Source organism: Lycorma delicatula, chromosome 2 (assembly GCF_047948215.1).
Source record: "Lycorma delicatula isolate Av1 chromosome 2, ASM4794821v1, whole genome shotgun sequence".
Classification (NCBI taxonomy): domain Eukaryota; kingdom Metazoa; phylum Arthropoda; class Insecta; order Hemiptera; family Fulgoridae; genus Lycorma; species Lycorma delicatula.
Genome location: NC_134456.1, coordinates 166,969,874 through 166,990,114, shown reverse-complemented (window position 1 = coordinate 166,990,114; position 20,241 = coordinate 166,969,874). Strand labels below are relative to the sequence as shown.

Genomic DNA, 20,241 nt, shown 5'->3' with positions numbered 1-20,241 from the left:
TTACATTACTGAGTGGATTTAAATCACGCTATTTATAAAAATTATGATTATTTATTTTTTTTTATCTAAAAATGTGCTGCCATCTGTTGCTGCTTTTATAAGTGTCATCTTCATATTCTGTCTGAAAGTTGATTAAGTAAAATCTTTTGTATTTATATGTTTAAAATCTCTGGAAAATGTCCAAACTTTACCTAGTATTATTTAAATTAAATTTCTTGATATTTTCACTACATTGAAATTTCAATATTAAAATTAAAAAATAAGGTAAGTGTCATTTCATTTACTTTATAATTCTTACTTGGGTTGTTCAAGTTGGTTTTTATATTATAAAAATACAACATATATATATATATATATATATATATGATCAAACTGGAAAACATTAAACATTTATAATGTATAATTTTATAATAAATAAAATAAAAATATATATTTTTATGAATTCTTCTAAATTAGCATCCTCTTTCAACAATATATTAAATACATTTTAAAAAACTTGTAAATAAATCTGATGAAGTGGTGCGCATGCAAGAAACACTAATATATATATATATATATATATATATATTTCCACACAGGGCAAGAAACTTAAAAACCAAACTGAGAGAGCTTAACTACAGGTATTTGAGGGTTACCTTTTACACTGCTCCTATTAGCACTATTATTGGAGGTGTATATTACTACTCTAATCTATTATTGTCTGTTGTAAACTATTCATGCTTCAGTGCAATAATTTTTGAGAACAGTGGTTTCCTTGTCACCACAATTTGTCTAGTGCAATTCTGACTAGAAGATTTGTCTAGTTGTAAGTCCTACACTATCAATAACTGAAGGCAAATGTTCACAATAAAAAACTGAAGTCATTGACAACAGTTTGCATCAGGTGACTCTCAATATGATTACTTTAGCATTGATGCATCAGCTGTGCAGGGTGATCACTTCGGATATCTTTTGTCAAAATGTGGTAGATATGTTAAGTCTTTCTAATGGAAACACAAAATTAGATTTTATATTATTTTCTTTTCATTTACAGATTTTATGTCACAACCATGTATAATCTGTACCAGGTCCACTTTAAACTGCCTACCTGATAAATATTGAAACATGAACACTGAATACAATTAACAACAAATCACCCAAAGCCTACTAAAATGTCACCTCTATAAAACAGGTTAAAATTCACATATTTCAGTCATCAATGAATTTCATAAACACACTTTGCTCTCACACATTGACCATTTATCATTCACAAACATCTCAATAAATCGATATTAATTAAAATGAACTAAATACAGTTACAAACATTTTTTTTTTAAACGAACACATTGAAATATATACACAGTAATGTAATTAACAAGAGACAAATCATGTGTGTTACAATAGCCAATAGCTAATACTTACACGACATGGATAAAATACCATCCCATCTTTTGTCTTCACTGTGTGAAAATCTTTTATTCGAAGTTCATTGCTTTTCATATTAAGATAAACCAGTGGTGAAACATCATTCAATAAGATCTCAGATTCCTTTAAAAAAAAAGATTAAGAAAACACATTACAAACTAATTAATTTCCAACAAATATTTTAGAAATTCCAACAAATTTTAGAAAACTCCAAGTATTAGGCCAAAAAAGAAGAAAATTGTTTTAATTTTATTTTTATATAAATTTACTATTAATAGAATATTACAATGGTTATTTATATATATATATAATACACTTTATTTTCTTATAGTGTATGTTGCAATTTGTTTGACAAATGAACAATACAGAAACCTTACCATGGCCCAATGAGATCAAAATGATATGTAAACAATATGTAGTCTTGTACACTCAGGTCTTTCATTCCTGAGTCATATGGTTAATAAAACTTCACCTGCCAAAGTACATCGGTATCCAGAGTTTAGCTTTTAAATCTGTATAAAAGCAACTAACGTTTTTTAGAATTTGAACCTGAGAACCTTCAACTTCAAAAATCAGCAGTTAAACACTAAACCAACCTGGTGGGCTAAATGAGTTAACAAATGAACTGTATTGAATCCCAAAATTTACATATAAGGTCAAGCTGAAAGGTACAAGGAAGGCTTTGCGATTAAGTGTACCTATGATTTGACGTGAACCAAAGGATCACGTAACCGATTTTTACTTTTGTTTAACAAGTGCATCTGGAATTTCTAAACAATCTAAACATACTGTAAAATATCCTTCACTGCAATCTGCAATCAAGCCTGTAGCTCACAGTGAAATTATTCTAGTTCCTAAGCCACCCGTGAATGTATGTTTCGAAAGCAATGATGAAGAATCAGTACTGAAGAAAACAACAATGATTTTATTTTTGAATTATCTTCCAATAAGCCACACAAATATCACAAAGTGAATTAGATGACTTGGTGTGGAATTTAAATTTATCAAAAAATCAAGCTGAACTGTTAGGATCAGACTACAAGTTGGAATTTACTTCAAAAAATACAAAAATTTCAGGCTTTCGAAGCCGACAAAAAGAATTTTCTCTACTTTATTGATGAAAATAATTTGGTTTAAGTTCATAAACCTGAGGACTGGTGCATTTTCATAGATTTGTCCAAGCATAATTTAAAAGTGGTTCTACAACAACGGTAACAAATATCCCTCAATACCAATCACTTATGATATTATTTTGAAAGAGAATACGATTTGATGAAAGATGTTCTTGAAAAAATAAATTATAAAGAAACATATCTGGAACATATGTGGTGATTTCAAAGTTATAGTTATTTTGTTAGACATGCAGTTAGACTATACCAAGTATATGTGTTTTCTTTGCAAATGGGACAACTGAGCTAGGGATAAACAGTATGTTACCAAAGAGTGGAAGAAACAAAATAACTTAACTTCAAATAGGAAAAATATTATTCACGAGCCCTTAGTTGAATCCAATAAAATATTTTTACCTCTTCTCGTTATCAAGCTAGGACTTTGTAAAAGTAATGAAGAAGGATAGTCATGGATTTTTGTATATCAGGCAGAAATTTCCGAATGTAAGTGAAGGAAAAATTAAAGAAGGAATATTTGTTGGTCCTCAAATAAGAGAGTCGATCAAAGATGATGTATTTAACTCAATGTTAACTAATGTAGAATGTGCAGCTTGGGTTTCATTTAAAGACGTTTACAAAAATTTTCTCTGCAAACAAAACTCTTGACAATTACCACGATACTGTTATCAACTTCTTACTTCATATAGAACTTTGGATGTAATATGTTTTTGAAAATACATTTCCTCCACTCACATCGGATTTTTCCCAGACAACCTCAGAGATGTAAGTGACGAATACGGTGAATGTTTTCAAGACATTTCGGTGATGGAAAGCCGCTGTAAAGAAAAATTCAATACTAACATGATAGTCGATTACTGCTGGACATTAATTTGGGTTGTGCCTGAGGGAATTTATAAAAGAAAAGCAGGGAAATCATTCTAAAATAGGTATGGCCATGCAAAATTAAAAATTTTACAGATTTTAACTATATTTTCCCTTAATTTTTTTTGAAGCATAATTTATTTAAAACCAACGGTAACAGAAAAATTGTATTTACGGATCTGTAATGTACACAACAAACCATTTCAAGAAATGGTATTACACTTAGAGAAACATTAACATTTTTTTTTTGTCTGTCAGTGTTATTTGTTAAAGCATTAATAAACAAATAAAATAAAATAAAAAATAGCAAACACATTAATCACAAATTTAATTTTGAGAAAATTGATTTTATAAGTCAATTTAAAACAAATATGGGGGTTGTTCAGGAAGGTTTTGAAGATTTTTTTTAAACTTTCAACTTAATTCTCCTGCAAATTGACTCATTTACCCAGATTTTCCAACTTTTTTTTATTTACAGTACAATGTGATTTGTCCCAACTCTGCGAAATAAGCAGTTATTTCACCTTTGCATCATTAGAAATGAATCTTTGTCCAATGAGCCATTTCTTCAGATTTGGGAGGAGTAAGTAATTAATTGAAACCAAGTCAGGTGAATATAGTACATGCTTCCACATGTCATTGTCAAAGTGTAAATTATCATTGAGTTTTGCAACTACTATCAAAGACATGTGTACTCGCACATTATTGTGGTAAAAGAACAGTATCTTTTTGGCCAATGTGGCATGTGGCAGTATATATCAAACATATCAATCAGTCTGGTAAAACATCAGAACATCCATTATCTTCAAAAATGAAAAAACTATAAGTTAAAATTTAAGTATTTATAATGAAAACAACAAAGTCACTGAAAACTGTAAACATTTCATATATTGAAATTTTTATTTATATTTATTTGTGTGTAACTTTTTTTTTCCTGAATATTTAAGAACTGATTTATAGTGTGTATATATATATATATATATATATATATATAAAAAATATTGTCAAGTGAATGATTAATGCGAGACCTGACATTAGACACATCACTAATAAAAGTGGCAGTAGTCATTCTTAAGAATGAAAGAGAAGAGGTTTTGCAATATTTCACACAACAAATATACACCAGTGTTACATAAACATGATATTACCACTGAAATAAAGGTGATATCAGCCACACACAAGCAGCTCAATTATTTATACCACAGAAATTTATGTACAATGGACATCAAAACTATCAGAGAAAATTACCATGACTGTGCCCAGACGTACTTTAGTTGCTTCATATGAAACAAAATCAAACATAAAAAAAAAACTGGGACAGAAAGTTTAAAGCAACCGACTAATGTACTTTTAAACAGAAAATTATAAATTATATATGACTCCATTCACTAAAAAAGGCTGGAGCTACAATTTTGATATTTTTTCTACTTTATTGTACACCATGTTCTTTAACCAATGTTTTTAAAATTTGAGTTGTCATGACTTTTAATTACATTCAACTACATGGACTTTAATTACATTCAAGTATAGCATGGACAATGAGGAACAGAGAGAGGGACTGGATTGAGCCTTTTTAGATGTAGACACTGAAAACGTAAGATGGATGGATAGAGAGACGTATGAGAATATGATGAACACGATTAAAAAAGCAAAAGTAATTATGCAAACAGTACATAAAAGAAAAGAAATCGTTAAGAATAGGACATATTGGTTACAGGAAGCAGAATCTTTGACAATCGCATGGATAGGATCAGTAGAAGGAGAAAGAAAGGTGAAACTACAAAGGGACAAAGAAGGCTTGGAACGGGGATGGATGGAGCATGAAAATGTTTTTGTCAAAATTCAGTCACCTGTATGGACAATTGTGTTGTGATAATCATCAACTTCAACAAAATAGGGGCTAAATATAAAAAGAAATACATAAAAACTGTAAAGTGCAAAGAAGAAAAGAAGCACTTATTTAGTTAGTCAAAATGGCATCGCTTTTAACAGGTTTTTCATGATATTTGAGAAGGTTTAACTTTTTTATTAGTACAATACATAAGACAGTTTTTTATTTGCCATAAACATCTACAACAACATTGCAAGTTGTGCAAATTTGAGATTTTTATCACCAGAGCCCCATCAAAGTTATTTGAATCCAAAATTTGATTTTTTTAAAGATTAGTTTTCAAAAATTCATAAAAATTTAGGGGTATGCATATGCTTAGGATAAGAAAAATACAAGGTCTAAATGACAGAGAACAGGTCTGGAAAACTATGAACCGTACAAGGTCAAAGTCATAGCCGTAATGTTAGTATTCTAATCAATTAGCTAACAAGTTTTGTTGGTTACGGTGACCAATTAAGATGACAATCTATTCTGTGGAGACAAGTTACACTTTTACGGTTAAATTATAAACTAATCTTAATAATTTTCAGAATCAGACTGAGAGTCAGTTGAAGATGACCATCAGTGCTCTTCATAAGGTGATTATCCATCGTACACAAGAATAGCACGGTGTAGTCTCAACATGTGGTTTAGTCTCTCTCTGTAGTAAGTATAATTACATTAACACATAAATTCAGCCAAGTCTGCTACAAGAGTGTTAAGTATTGCTATACTTTGGTAATTTATTCCTAACTTCTAAACACAAAAATCTAATCTTAATCTTATTGGATTAGCATCTAAACAGGTCTTAATAACTCATAAAACTGAGAGCTAATTAACTACAGAACCAATAATGCAGCGTGGACTTTAACCCTGCATGGGTCAGCTGTCGTCCAAAACAGCTTTCTGACATTTACATCTTGATTTTTCCTTATCCTAAGCATATCTACTACGTTATATTAAAGTATAAAACAGATTGAAGTTGATCAAGTAATTGCTCAGGATAAACAAATTGAAAAAATATGTGGTAATGGTTTTGAAAATTAAAATTAGAAAATATTACATTTATGAAATCAAAAATCTAAATTTATATTATTTTTCGTTTCCCCTAATATAATTTTAAAATAAGAAACATGAAAATTTTTTGGGGCTGTGACCAATAAAGACAAAACTGAAACGAATAAATAATTATTTACACTTTTAGAAACCTTACAGTCCACTACACTCCTCTACAATTCAGAGAAGCCCCTTATTGAACAAAATGTTGAAATTCATCAGTCATTTCCAAAAAATGTAGGTTCTCTGTAGGAGATGATTCTCTTATACTCTGAGAATGACATTTCCTGTCGTATATTCCCGATACGGAATAAAAATTGCACCTACAAGATGTGTTGTTTGTTATGCAAACAACATAAGAAAGGAATCACGATATTACTGTTGGGAATGTGATGTTGGTATTTGTGCTGCCCCTTGTTTTACAAATTTCCACACTAAGGAGGAAAACAATTTCATATTTCAAAAACATTAAAATTCATTTTAAAAAAAAATTTATAACTAGTATTAAACTGAAATATAGTAATAACTCTGTGTACTGGCAAACATGAATCTAAGTTATTATTCTCTGATCTTGAACTCTGAATGCATAAATATTTATGAACTATTTCCATAATTTAATAGTTTTCACAGTTAGATGAGAAAAATATACATAGAAGATTCACAACATGTAAACTTATTTCACCATGCCTCAATGAGATAATGATATGTATCTGACTACACTTTGTTTAGTTTGGTAGAGACTCAGATCATCCATTCCTGAGACATGTGGTTAATTAAACCCCAACCACCAGAGTACACAGGTATTCACTGTTAAATTAATAAATCTTATAAAAGCAACTGACTAGGATTTGAACCTGAGAACTTTCGACTTTGAAAATCAGCTGAGAAAACAACTTTTTTGTGATGAGCTAAACACTAGATCAGCCTGGTGGGCTAAATATATATATTATTATTATCTTTTATGACCGCATAGGATCATTTTAGTCAGTCTGTTATGCATGTCTCTTTGATGGGACTTTTGGGCCTTGTGGTCCTCCCATTACTTTTTTATACATTTCAATCTTTGTGCCCTTTCTAGTGTTGAAAATGTTTGTGTTGTGAGGTTTTATCTTATAAGAGTTTTTGTTCATGAGTTTCTCATTTAATGTTATCGTACCTGTGGCGTCTACTGATGTAATGCCAATTTCCTTCAGATCCTATCTTATTTCTCTGAATCATCTGCATCCTGCCTTTGTATTTTTTGAGTCGAGATTGTACTGCATCAGCAGTTTCCGAAGTCTTGAATACTGCATCCTCAAGATTACGTCGAAAGAATCCTAATCTCCTCTTATGCATATCAGTAATGGGTTCTAACTCTTTGTACATGATTTTGTTTGGCACACTCCCACCACTGCCCATGTTTCTGATACTTTTTATCCATGCAAGTGCTTGCAATTTTTTCATTCCATCTTCTAGAATCTGTCTGTCTTTGATTGTTCGTTCAGGTGGAAGAGTCTTTGCTGAATAAGTAGTTTATTGTTTTATAACTGTGTTTTTGTGCCTTATTTTTGAATTTATTGATAGGCATTTTTATTTTAAGTGTACCAGGTTAATTTTTGTGCTTCAGCTAGATTTTTCTTCTTATTCAGATAAAGGATTTTTTGTTTAGATTGTTTGTTACTATTTCTCCAAGGTATTTAAATTGGGTTACTAAATTTTGGGTCCAATTTTATTTGTAAGGTTTTTCAAGTACTAATATCTGTGATTTAGTTTCATCAATGACATTTGCTACAAGTGCCAAGTCGTCAGCAAAACTAGGACAGTTTGTTAAAATTTTTCCACCCATTTTAACTTTAGGGAGATTCCTTTTTAAGCTTGAGCCATTCCCTCATTACCATTTCTAGAGCACAGTTGAACAATAGTGGTGAGAACTCATTGCCTTGGCGCAGTCCTGTGTTGATCTCAAAAAGTTCCGAGAGCTCACCTCTGAATTTTACCTTTGACACTGTTTGTAAGGGTCAATTTTATCATGTTTATAATTTGATGAGTAGTTCAAGGTGTCTTAGCATTTTTAGTAGGGATGCAGTCATAAGCTTTCTTGAAATCTACAAACGTTATGACCACATCCTCTTGTAATCCATTATTAGCTTGAAACTCAAGATGTGTTCTGGGCAGCTCCTCCAGGCTCTGAAACCTTCCTTGTATTCTCCTCGTTTTTTTTTTGAGTTGTGGTTTGCTCCTGTTGTGGATGATTCTTGTAAGAATTTTGTATGTTGTGTCTAGGAGTGAGACTCCCCAGTTAATTGTTAAGGTCTGTTTTGCCCCCATTTTTGTGTAGCAAATGGATGAGGGCTATTGTCCACTGTTCTGGTAGTTCTTCTTTGATCCAGATGTTGACAAACTGTTGATGAAGAACAATTTTTGCTGATCTTCCTGCATGTTTTCAGATCTTTCAAAAAGTCTGATCTTCTCCTGCTGCTCTGTAATTCTTCATCTCACCCAGTGCTCTTGGTAGACTACTTTTATTGTGAGTTGGTTGATGTTTTCTGGTGGTGTTGGTGTTAAAGTTTACGAGTTTTGTTGGTTCTTCACAATTTAGTTAATCACTAAAATATTTAACAAGGATTTCCACATTGTCCATATTTCTGTTAGCCAGTTTCTTCTATTGACTTCAGTGTTTCTTAATGATGTAGTCTCTTTATTCTCCTTAGGGGTCAGATGGTTTCATTTCTTTGTTTTACTAGATTTTGGAAGGATATTTCTAATTTTTGGGATTAATAGCAATAGTAGATGTTTTTTTCCACTGTTTTGACACATTTGCCTTTCCAACATTGATGTTTTTGTACGGGATTTTATTGGGGCTAATTCTTCTGCGATTTGTTTAATGTTGTTGACTGGATCTTTGAGTTTATCTGTGATTGTTATTTTTTTGGTTGCTTTTTGGTCATTTTCATTCTTGACCAGTCGGGCAGGATCCTCTTTTCTTCTAGTTTTAGGACTTGATTTTATTGTTTTCTTTGGAGAGCAAATCTAATTTTGACTACATAGTGATTGGATCCAGTGTCAACTCCTCGGATGACTTTTACACCGTAGATCTCCATGTCGTGCTGTTTATCCATAAAGACGGTCTAGTTACCATTCTCCTATATTGTAATCAAGTTGTTTTTAGATTTTGATTTTTTTGAGATTTCCTCTTGAAATATGTGGATTTCAATATTAGGTTGTCGTTTCTGCAGAGATCGATGAATCTCTCTCCATTTTTGTTTGTTTTCTTTTGGGCGGGCCATTTTCCGATGATGTCGTGGTCTTCTTTGTCTGTCTAGTTGGGCATTGAGTTTCCAATTAATTGTTTAACATGGATTTCAGATATGTTATTTATAGTTAGTTCAAGTAGATTCCAGAACCTTACTGTTTCTTTGTAGTCTTTTGGAGAATTATTTTATTATTAGTGGATGCATGGCTGTATATTATAGTGTAGATTTTATTAGATGCATTTGGTGTAAGTGTTGAGATTCTCGGAGATTGTGACTTGAATTCTTGTATGGAGTTTATTATTTTGAGTCTGACTAAAAAGCCAGTTCCAAACTGTGGGACTTTTCATCACTCTCTTTCCAGGTATACCTTTGCAGAGTCTATATCCGTGAGATTCCATGGCATCCTGGTCAGTGTTTCTTATTTCCTGCAGACCCATGAGGAGAATTTTGTATTGGTCCATTCGGCCAGTTATTATTTTTAGTTTACCAGTCTGCTGCAGCAAGTTTACTTTGTGTGTGGAAATGTAGATGATTTGATTTGGTTTGATTTTGGACTTTGTATTTTTCTTATTTGTGTGTGTAGTGTTAGGGCATTCCAATGCTTCCAGTTGCATGTTATCTTCTAAGTGGAAGCCCACCATATCCAAATGCTGCCTTTTCTTAATTCTGGTGTTGCTTGGTTCAGCAGGTGGACTATTACTTAAAAAAGACCTTTCAGTGATGCCTCTCAAGGGGTCACCTGTCAAACTCGGTTCCGAGTTACATCTCTAAATGCGATCTAGTGAGGTGTGATTTGATGATAAATGAAGCTATGAAGTTTTTTTAGATTCAATTCACCAGACAAATTTCTCCTATTTGTTCAGGATACCTCCAAGCATAACCTATGATGGCTCAATCTGACTTTTGTTAAAAGATGTTATTTTGGAGATAAGTTACAAAGTCTGATCCTAAATGTTACACCCATATATATATATATACACAATAGCCTTCGCAATTCATAGAATTAGAGAAACTCACCTTTAATCTTTTACTCCATCAAAACACTATTGGACCTAAGCCCATCCTCAGTGAAATGTTTTATAAATTCTTAAACTGTTTACAATTACACAAAAACTATTAGCTTTTTACATTTTGTAACCTTTTTGCAATTGTTGGATTTTATCTTATAAATACCGGAAGAATACGATAAAACAAAAATTCCCGTTATTTCAATTGAGAAATACAATGAATATATAAATGAAATGGTTTTAAAAAAATTAATGACCCAACAATAAAGTTTTAAAAATTAAAAAAAGATTCCATAGTTAAATACAAGGAAATATTTAATAATAATAATAAATTAAAATAGCATATCTGATTATCCACACATACCTTACACCCCAAAACTTACAGATTTCCCAAAATTACATAAGGAAGGTATATCAACAAGAAAATTAATTAATTTCAAAACAGCCCCAAGTTATATTATTACTAAAATTATTGATATAGCAATTAGATCAAAGATAAATTTAGAATACAAATAAAATATAAAATAAAAAACAGGTACGAATTAATAAATTAAATAAGTTAAAAATTATTAAAACTATAATTACTAGCTTAGATATAACTAATATGTACCCAGATAAACCCATTGATTACACAATCTCAATAGAAAATAAATTAATAAAAGCAGATGAAGACAAAAAATTTATAAATATTTAACAATTAGAAACATGTCAGCAGAATTATTTTGAATTTATTGGAACCTGTTACATATGAGAAAATATTTTACCCATGGGATTTCCCTTATCTGCTTTAATGTCAAAAATATGTTGCAGGAATTTGATAATAGAACAGTATATGGCATAAATCATGTATATTAAATTTTAATGTGGGTCAGATTCGTGGATGATAATTTAGTTATATATGAACCAGTTATAGATAATGATGAAGTAATTTTAAATAAATTCAGTTCAGATCATAAAACTTTATATTTTACATATGAAATGGAACATAACAGAAAATTAAATTATTTAGATGTAAATATTAAAATAAAAACAATCAAATAATAACTGAATTATATAAAAAACCTACCTGAAATGAAATTATTATAAATAGGAATTCTAATCATATTTGGTCCCAGAAGGTTAATATTTTTAAGTACATGATAAACAGAGCAATAAAATACATAAACAACAAATGGGAATTTTTTAATTTTAGTATAAAGAATATAGCTATAAAAAAAGGATATCATACGTCATTGATTGATATTAAAAATATAATCCAGAATTTTTCAGTAATACAAATATTACTACATTACTACCCATAAAAATATGCAAAATAATCTTATACAAATAAAATTATAGAAAACTAAATTGATGCGTATACAAATAAAAAATACAAACCTGATAATCATATAATAAAACATTAAAAACATACAAAATCCTGTCGAGAATCATATACAACCGATGCAAAGACCACCTTGAACTGGAACTTGGGGAATACCAAGGGGGATTTAGGCCATTGAGAGGTTGCCCGGAGCATATAATATCCCTAAAACTTATGATGGACTTATTTAAAAGACGGAAAAAACAACTAATAATCACCTTCGTTGACTTTAAAAGGGCCTATGATTGTATACACCGACCAACCATGCTGAATATTCTGAGAAACCTGGGCCTTCACCCTAAACTCTTAAACATGATAAAATTAACTTTAATCAATACCCAGTCCAGAGTGAAATTCAGAGTTGAACTCTCTGAACCCTTCTACATAAAAACTGGATTGAGGCAAGGATACGGCATCTCACCACTCCTTTTTAACTGCGCCCTCGAATTTGTCATGAGAAAATGGTATGAAATAAATCCCAAAAATATAAAAAAGGGTACTAAGAAAAACTCCATCACACTAAATCGCCTAAGATTTGCAGATGACCTCGCTCTTTTAGCAAATAATATTCAAGAAGCCAAAACACAAATAATGAGCCTTTAAAACCTAGCACAAAAGATAGGGCTTCATATCTCTTTCGAAAAAACTGAACTAAAGGCCATAGATCCTCTAGTAATAGAGCACATTACAGTAAACAATCAGAAAATTAAAATAGTAAAACAATTTAAATATCATGGGGAAATAATAATTTATAATTTAAATGAAAAAGTGACATGGCAAAACAGGGCAAATAAAATGATTAAATCCCAAAAATTAACTCGGTCAACATATAACAAAAAATGCCTTTCGACTAAAACAAAACTTAAACATTATAAAACTGTAGTACAGCCAGAAGTCACCTACGGAAGCGAGACCCTTTTCAAAATCACTCAGAAAAACCGAATTGAAAAAATTCTGAAAATAGAGAGGAGAATTGTCAGAACGTGTATCAATAAAAAACACCAAAAAGAAGGCCGATGGTGGATTGTGCCAAATGAGGTGGTGTATCGAGAAATAGAGCCTGTTACTGATACTACGCGGAAAAAAAGAATCTCTTTCTTTGGTCATCTCATAAGGATGCCGGAAACAAGACTGTCAAGAAATATTATTGAAAAGCTCTGGTTCCAAAAGCTAGAAGTAGGATGGATCAAAGAAATTACAGAAGATATGAAAGAATTGGGAATTTCCCTGACTGACCTACAGAATAAAACTGGAAAAATTACAAAGCTAAAAGAGAAAAGCATTAGATTTAAACAAAAGACAGACAAACGACCTAATACAACGAAGAGGGTGTTTACGGATGAAGAAAAGAAAGCAAGATCTGAACAGATGAAGAAATACTGGGCAGCTTGGAAGAGTAAAATAACACGCTTTTCTCAGAAAAGATGCAACTAAAATTGACTTAAGTAGTCCCATGTTGGCCGTAAAAGCATAATAATAATAAAACATTAAAAAGTAAAAAATAAATGTGGGTCTTCTGGTATTTATAAAATTAAATGGAAGAATTATGAAAAGATATATAAAACAAATAGGTAATATGACCTATTTAGATTTAATGTTCATTAAATCTATCTTAAAGATAAACTTAATGAACATTTTAAATCATTTAAAAATAGAATAATAGTTTTCTAAAATGTTGCTGAAAATTTTATAATAATTTTGATTATTATTTAGTTTAGCAGGTAATTTGGAAATAGTTGAAAAAATTAATACTGAAAATGAATATATATATAAACGTGAATTCAGCCTTATAAATCTGCAAACAGAATTTGATGGAGATACTTTTATTAAAATTAAGTTTGTATCCAAAGATAAGATATGATAAATTAATAATTATTGTAATACTTTTTCATTATTGACTGAACAAATATTTGTTAAAAATAAAAAAATCTTTAAAAACATTTTGAATATTTTTAGAAGTTTAAAATTTGTTTTATTAATTTTTATTTAAAAAACAATTTTTACACAATGTAAAAAGCTAATAGTTATTATATAAATTGTGAACAGTTAAAGAATTTATAAAAGTTATCACTGAGAATCAGCTTAGGCCTGAAGGCATTTTGAAGTAAGAAATTAGAGGCAAGAGTGTTTCTCTAATTCCGTGCTTTGCAGAGGCTGAAAGAATATTCTATCGTACATATAGACATTTATGTAGAGAAAAAAAAATGGACTATAAAAAGTTTAATCTGCTAAATAATTAATATATACAGGTTCACAAATGAACTGCATGGAATCCAAAATTTACATGCAAGGCCATAATAATGAAAAACAAAACAGTAGGATGCCGATTTTCAAGATGTCTGAAAAACTGGACTGCTTAAATCCAAATTAAGAAATTAAAGAAAAAATAATACATTTGAAAAATAAATCTTCACTTCAACCGGAAATATTTTATTTATGTTTATTTTACTGAATTTTTTTCAATTGACCTTTTTGCAATTCATTTAGCAAAAACATATATGTATTTTAGCCTTTGTAAAACTTATTAAAGTAAATTTTTACCCAATTATCCAGATCTGGCCTTGTAAAGGTTCATCTGGACAATTGGTGTTTTCACTGTATGCAGAATCTAATATCCTTACTTACCACTTCATTTTTAACTTCTAAATTTTCTGATTTATACAAATTGGTGTCTTCAATTGCTAAATGATCTTTTTTGATATCAAGTAGTTCCTCTTCCAGCTTTAGTAAATCTACTTGCTGTAATAAAAAACAAAAAAATGAATGCTACAAAGAAAAGATTTTTACGATTTTTTTGTATAATATATTAAATAAATAAAAAATTGCTCCTGTAATTTGCTTAGCACACACATTCAGGACAGCCACAGTTAAATTATTACTATCATTATTAGGTGACTTTAATATGCCAGATTTTGCAAAATATTATCAAAAGATGTTTCAACTCATATTATAGATTTTTCTACAAATTTTACAATAAAACCTTTTACAATCAAATAATCTGTTAAAACTCTTGTGGTAATTCTCATGAGTTTGTTTTTTCTAATCTTACTGACATTATGTTAATAATGCTTACAGTAAAACTTTTTATCATGGTAAATATCATTTACCTTAGAGATAACGTTGCCTAAGATTTTGAGTTAAATCTTATAGCTAAACAATTCTTACCAGATATTTTTATAACATTCACCATTTACTAAATAGGAGTTTGATTGTAAATTATATTTATTTATTATATTGCCATATAATATTGAAGTTTAAGAGTGAAACAAGGAAACTGAATTTAGTAGCAAATGAAAAATGCAATACCTGACTCGGATTTGATATTTATCACCAATATAGAAACTTTTTTTAGAACTGCAACTACATATTAACAATATTGTTGATAATCATGTACCAAAAATATTTATATATAATGTAATTTTTGAAGCAGTTCTCTACTGAGAATTTACACAATTATTAATGAGAAAAACATCCATAAGCTTCAAAAACAACCTTATTATTAAGATATATTTAAGAACAAAATATTTATAATACTCTAAGTCAAGATTTATTTTTTAATTATACTGTAAAGTTGAGGAATCTTTATGCAATGGTTCCAAAGATTCTTTTAAAATAAGCTAACAAAAACAATGATAAATCTATTTTAGGTGGCCAAGAAGGCGGAGCAAATGTCATCAACACTGATGAGGCTAAGGGCCAATGTCGGAGGTCCCAGGGCATCTAAACGCAGGATATTAGCGTCTACGGTGGTGTTGGATATACAGCCGATACTATTGCTATCACATACAATATTGTATGTGATGGCGGTACGGTGGGAGGCCTTCAGACTGAAGAGCAAGTATAGGAAGTTGGCAATCAGGGTAGCCCAATTATATAGGACAGTTTCCTTGGATGCTTCACTAGTGGTGGTGTGAATGCCACCATTGGACCTCATAGCCAAGGAAAAAAGGGACAGGATCACAGAAGGCAAGGACCCGTATGTTTATTGAATAGCAGGAGGTGGAAGAATCCAAAAGGACATTAGAGCTATATTTTGATCCCAGAAGTAGCTGCTGTATTGGTCAATAGACCATGGGTCATTTGGGGTCTACGTCTGCAGGATTGGAAGGAGGTATACAGATCAATGTCAGTATTGTGAAGAAACTAACACAATGGAGCACATCTTTTTCATGTGTCCCAGGTGGAAGGAAGAATTGGCATGTGATGGTCAACATATGAGTCAACTGAAAAATATTACAAAAATAATGAGTAATATTAAATAAATTTTGAACAATTTCTTTCTGTTTAACAATAATGACCTTCCCTTGGGGACTGCATGAGGCTAGACTGGTGAGGTATATGAACACCTCATGGGAGGCTAGCCGAATCATTACTATGAACTGGTAACAAACGGGGTGCCCCTGGTGCACTTTTTTGGAGGTGCGATGTGGTGCTCTTATATCAGAAAACAATCATCCGATTTTGAAAATTCAAACTGGGAATATATATATATATATAGTTTGTCTGTTTGCTCATGCATCATGTGAGACGAAGCTGACTGACTGATTACTTTCAAATTTCAGAATACATATGTGTTACCCCAGAGAAGGTTTTAAGCCATTAACCGAGTCCCCTAGCTCCCTTGAACATTAAGATATTAAAAATATTCATTATTTCTTCACTCTCAAGATGGGTGAAGTTGTGAATTAAAGAAATTCAATAAGGAAACGATAGATTTATTCTTTTACTTCATTACTGAATATTTCTGTCGCCATTGCAAAGAAATAAGTTATGAATTTTTTGTCGTCAAAGGCGTGTGTACTTTGGTTAGCATAGTTCCTATTACCTATATTTCATAATTTAGTTTCTTTTTCAGGGTTCTGTCCAACCTCATCATGTATGTTACAATATCCAATAATTATAAATACTTACATGACCTGGATAAAATTCCTCCTCTTCTTCTGCCTTTACAGTGTGTACATCATTAATTTTAAGATTAATCCGAGGTGGAATGTCATCATTTAATGAGATCTCAGATTCCTATAAAAATAAGATGAAAAAACCTTACAAAAATGTTGAAATTAATTAATATTAAATAAAATATCTTTTTTTATTCTGACAAACTTAATTATACCATTGTAAATTTGTCTATTATCGAGATATACTGTCATCATAAAATAGATTAAAGAAAAACAAATTATGAGATAATAATAGATGCGATCAAAGTCTATATTAACTGTTTATATAAAACACATGAAATAATGTTACGGTAAATATTAAAAATGAAAAAATTACAAAAATATAATCCACAATTCAGAGCCTATTGAAAATTATTTTGAGCATATATTTAAATACATTTTGATCAGAATGCAGATAAACTGTGTTTTTTTTATAATTATTATTATTTAAAAATTCATCAACAGCGGAATGTTGTTTCCATAAAAGAGAATATTTGATTTTATTTTAAATAAATTAGTGGGAAGATTTTTCATATGATTCAGCAATTCAGAAGGACATTAAGGCTTTTCTTCCTGTCAGTTGAAGTTATGAAAAGACAGTACTGTTGTCTTGTTATGTTTCTAAATTTCCTTTTAATTTTACTAAATTATAAAAGTAAACCCTATAAAATTTCTTATAATGATTTTTTAATAACTGTCAATAACACACAGGAAATTACCAAAATTGAAGATTTAAAATACCCAGAGGAGATTATTGAAGTCGATCATCTCTGAAAAAGAAGCCATTAGGTCCATACACAGTAAAGTGGCTAATCTATCAATTAACTAAACACCTGCAGCAGATAATTAATATCACTGAATGCTAAAATAAGGCACTACTGAACAGTCATTTGATCAGAAGCTCTATATCTGACTGAACATCTGACAATTTCTAATAGACAAATGAATGAACAATATTAAAAAAAAAGGTCTTTCAGCCCATCAAAGACAGAAAAGAAGACACAATAATGAACAGGGAGAAAGTGTTCGATTTAATCAGAAAAAGAAAAATCACCTTTTACGGTCATCTACAAAGAATGAACCCTAACAAGCTACTTCTACACCTCAAAAGACTAAAAAAATAATAACAGAAGAAGACATAGAAGAAATAAAAATAACAGAAAAATGCATCAAAGAAAACTTTCTATGAAAATTGCAAAATTTTTCAGGTTTCCAGCGAGATTAAAACTACAATTCAACCAAACATAAATCATGTAAACTTATGACACCAAATACTGACAATTAATAGCAAGTTATTTAACCCCCTTCATAGTTTTTGATGAAATAACTCATCAAATAACTACCCTGATAAAAATTTCCTTGACGAAATAATTCGTCATCCACTTTTTTGCTAAAAAGTGCCACTGATGAAATAATTCATAATTATGAATTGACCCATTTTATTGTGTTTGTTGATGGGTTACTGTAACATACGTGAGTCTAGTTCCATTTTTACTCTAATTTATTGCTGAAGTGATAGTATCATATTGTTTCTCTATTCTATATGTCCTAACAATGTATATTCATTATTCGGGTTATTTTTTACAAATAAATTAGTTGACATTCTTTATGTCAAGCAGACTAATCTTTATGTCAAAGATTTATTTTTAAAAAAACTACTAAACCAGTTTTTCAGGTTTCACCTGTGGAAACAGACTGATAATTATGAGATGCTTTTGTTTGTAGCTGTATATATGCTATCAGGAATTACCTGAAAGCCACAAACTGAACGTTGTTACACAAACAATCTCCTTTTTACAACTCTTGGATTTGGAAAAGTTTTAGCCCAAAGAATCAAAGTTTCATTGTATTTCCTCAATTTTACTCATGATGATATTACTAATAAATCTCCAAAAAATAAAATCGATTATTGACTATCTTGTTAAAAAATTCAGTATATACACCAGAAAAAGTTTTACCAGATGATGAAAGTTTACTGGAAAGGTAGGCTAAACTTCATTCACTTTATTAGAATAAAAAGAGTACACTTTGAAATTAAGACATTTCAGAGTCAGAAACTGGATATATATAAATAAAACTTGATAGCATACAGAAGTGCAGGCACACAAATTGTAAAAACCCGTAATCATGGCTACACCACTAATATTGTCATTACTCTTTTTGAAACTAGTAACCAACTAGTGAACAATAAAGCTACCCCACCATCATCCATTTAAATGAGGATGGTATTTATGACATATAAACTATGTGTAGTCTTGTACACTCAGGCGTACCATTCCTGTGACATATGGTTTAAATAGGAATTTTTACAATTCCTATAATCAATATTTATTATACTGGGTTATTTAACTGCCTATTTGCAATTCATTTAGTAAAAACATAATAATTGATACATATATATATATATATATATATATATATATATATATATATATATACCGACATTTGTAAAACTGATTATAAAAGCAAATGTCTATATACTGTATTTTTTGCAACATTTTACTATCTCTTTTTTCTTACACTGTACATTTTATTTTCATCTTCCAAATTTCTTCTTAATTTAACTGAAACACATTTACTTTTTTACTTTTATTTTTTTTACTTATTGTATTACCCATTAAATATAGAATTATATGTGCAATATATACAACAACCTTTTTTAAATTACCATTTTCAATTATCCAGATTTGGCCTTGCAATGTCCATCTGGATAATTGGTGTACCACTGTATACAAAATCGACCACTTACCACTTCATTTTCAACTTTTAAATTTTCAGATTTAACTGAGTTGGTCTCTTCAATCATAACAAATCTTTTCTGACTGTCACTATTCATAATCTCAAGCCTTCTCTTCCAGGTGTACGAAATTTATTTTCTGTAATAACAAACAATAAATAAATGCTACAAAGTAAATATGTTTATGATTTATTGTACAATTTATAAAAGTAAAATAAATTGTATATGTAATTCACTTACCATACACAAACAGCACAGCCACAGTTAAATTATTATAATTATAATACAGTAATATTGTTGAATGTCATCTACCAAAACTACAAGCAGTTCTCTAGTGAAATTATTATCGCAATTATTAATAACAAAAAATTCCATAAGCTTCAAAAACGTAATCTATTTATTATTAAGAATTATTTAGAAAGAAATTGTATGCAATACTCTTAGTCAAAGATTTAGTATTAAATTATACTGTTAAAGTTGAGAAATCTTTAACTCATGATTTCAAAGATTTTTTTTTAAATTTGCTAATGCTTTTGCTTGAGCAAAAATAGTATTTCTGCCAACTTTAAAAAAATTAATTTCATATTCAATTTGGAAGGTTTGAAAATGTTGATATAATTGTGCAGCTGAATAATATAAAATACTG

General features: G+C 30.1%; 1 protein-coding gene across 1 annotated transcript; it reads right to left on the bottom strand.

Annotated features, from left to right (window-relative positions):
• Window positions 1-14,513: 14,513 nt before the first annotated feature.
• Window positions 14,514-19,721, bottom strand: LOC142320312 (uncharacterized). Its single transcript, XM_075358020.1, has 3 exons — window positions 19,608-19,721; window positions 16,833-16,940; window positions 14,514-14,660 (listed from the first exon to the last, which is right to left on the bottom strand). The coding sequence occupies exons 1-3, from the start codon at window positions 19,692-19,694 to the stop codon at window positions 14,514-14,516; spliced, it is 342 nt and encodes a 113-aa protein (XP_075214135.1). The 5' UTR covers window positions 19,695-19,721.
• Window positions 19,722-20,241: the final 520 nt, after the last annotated feature.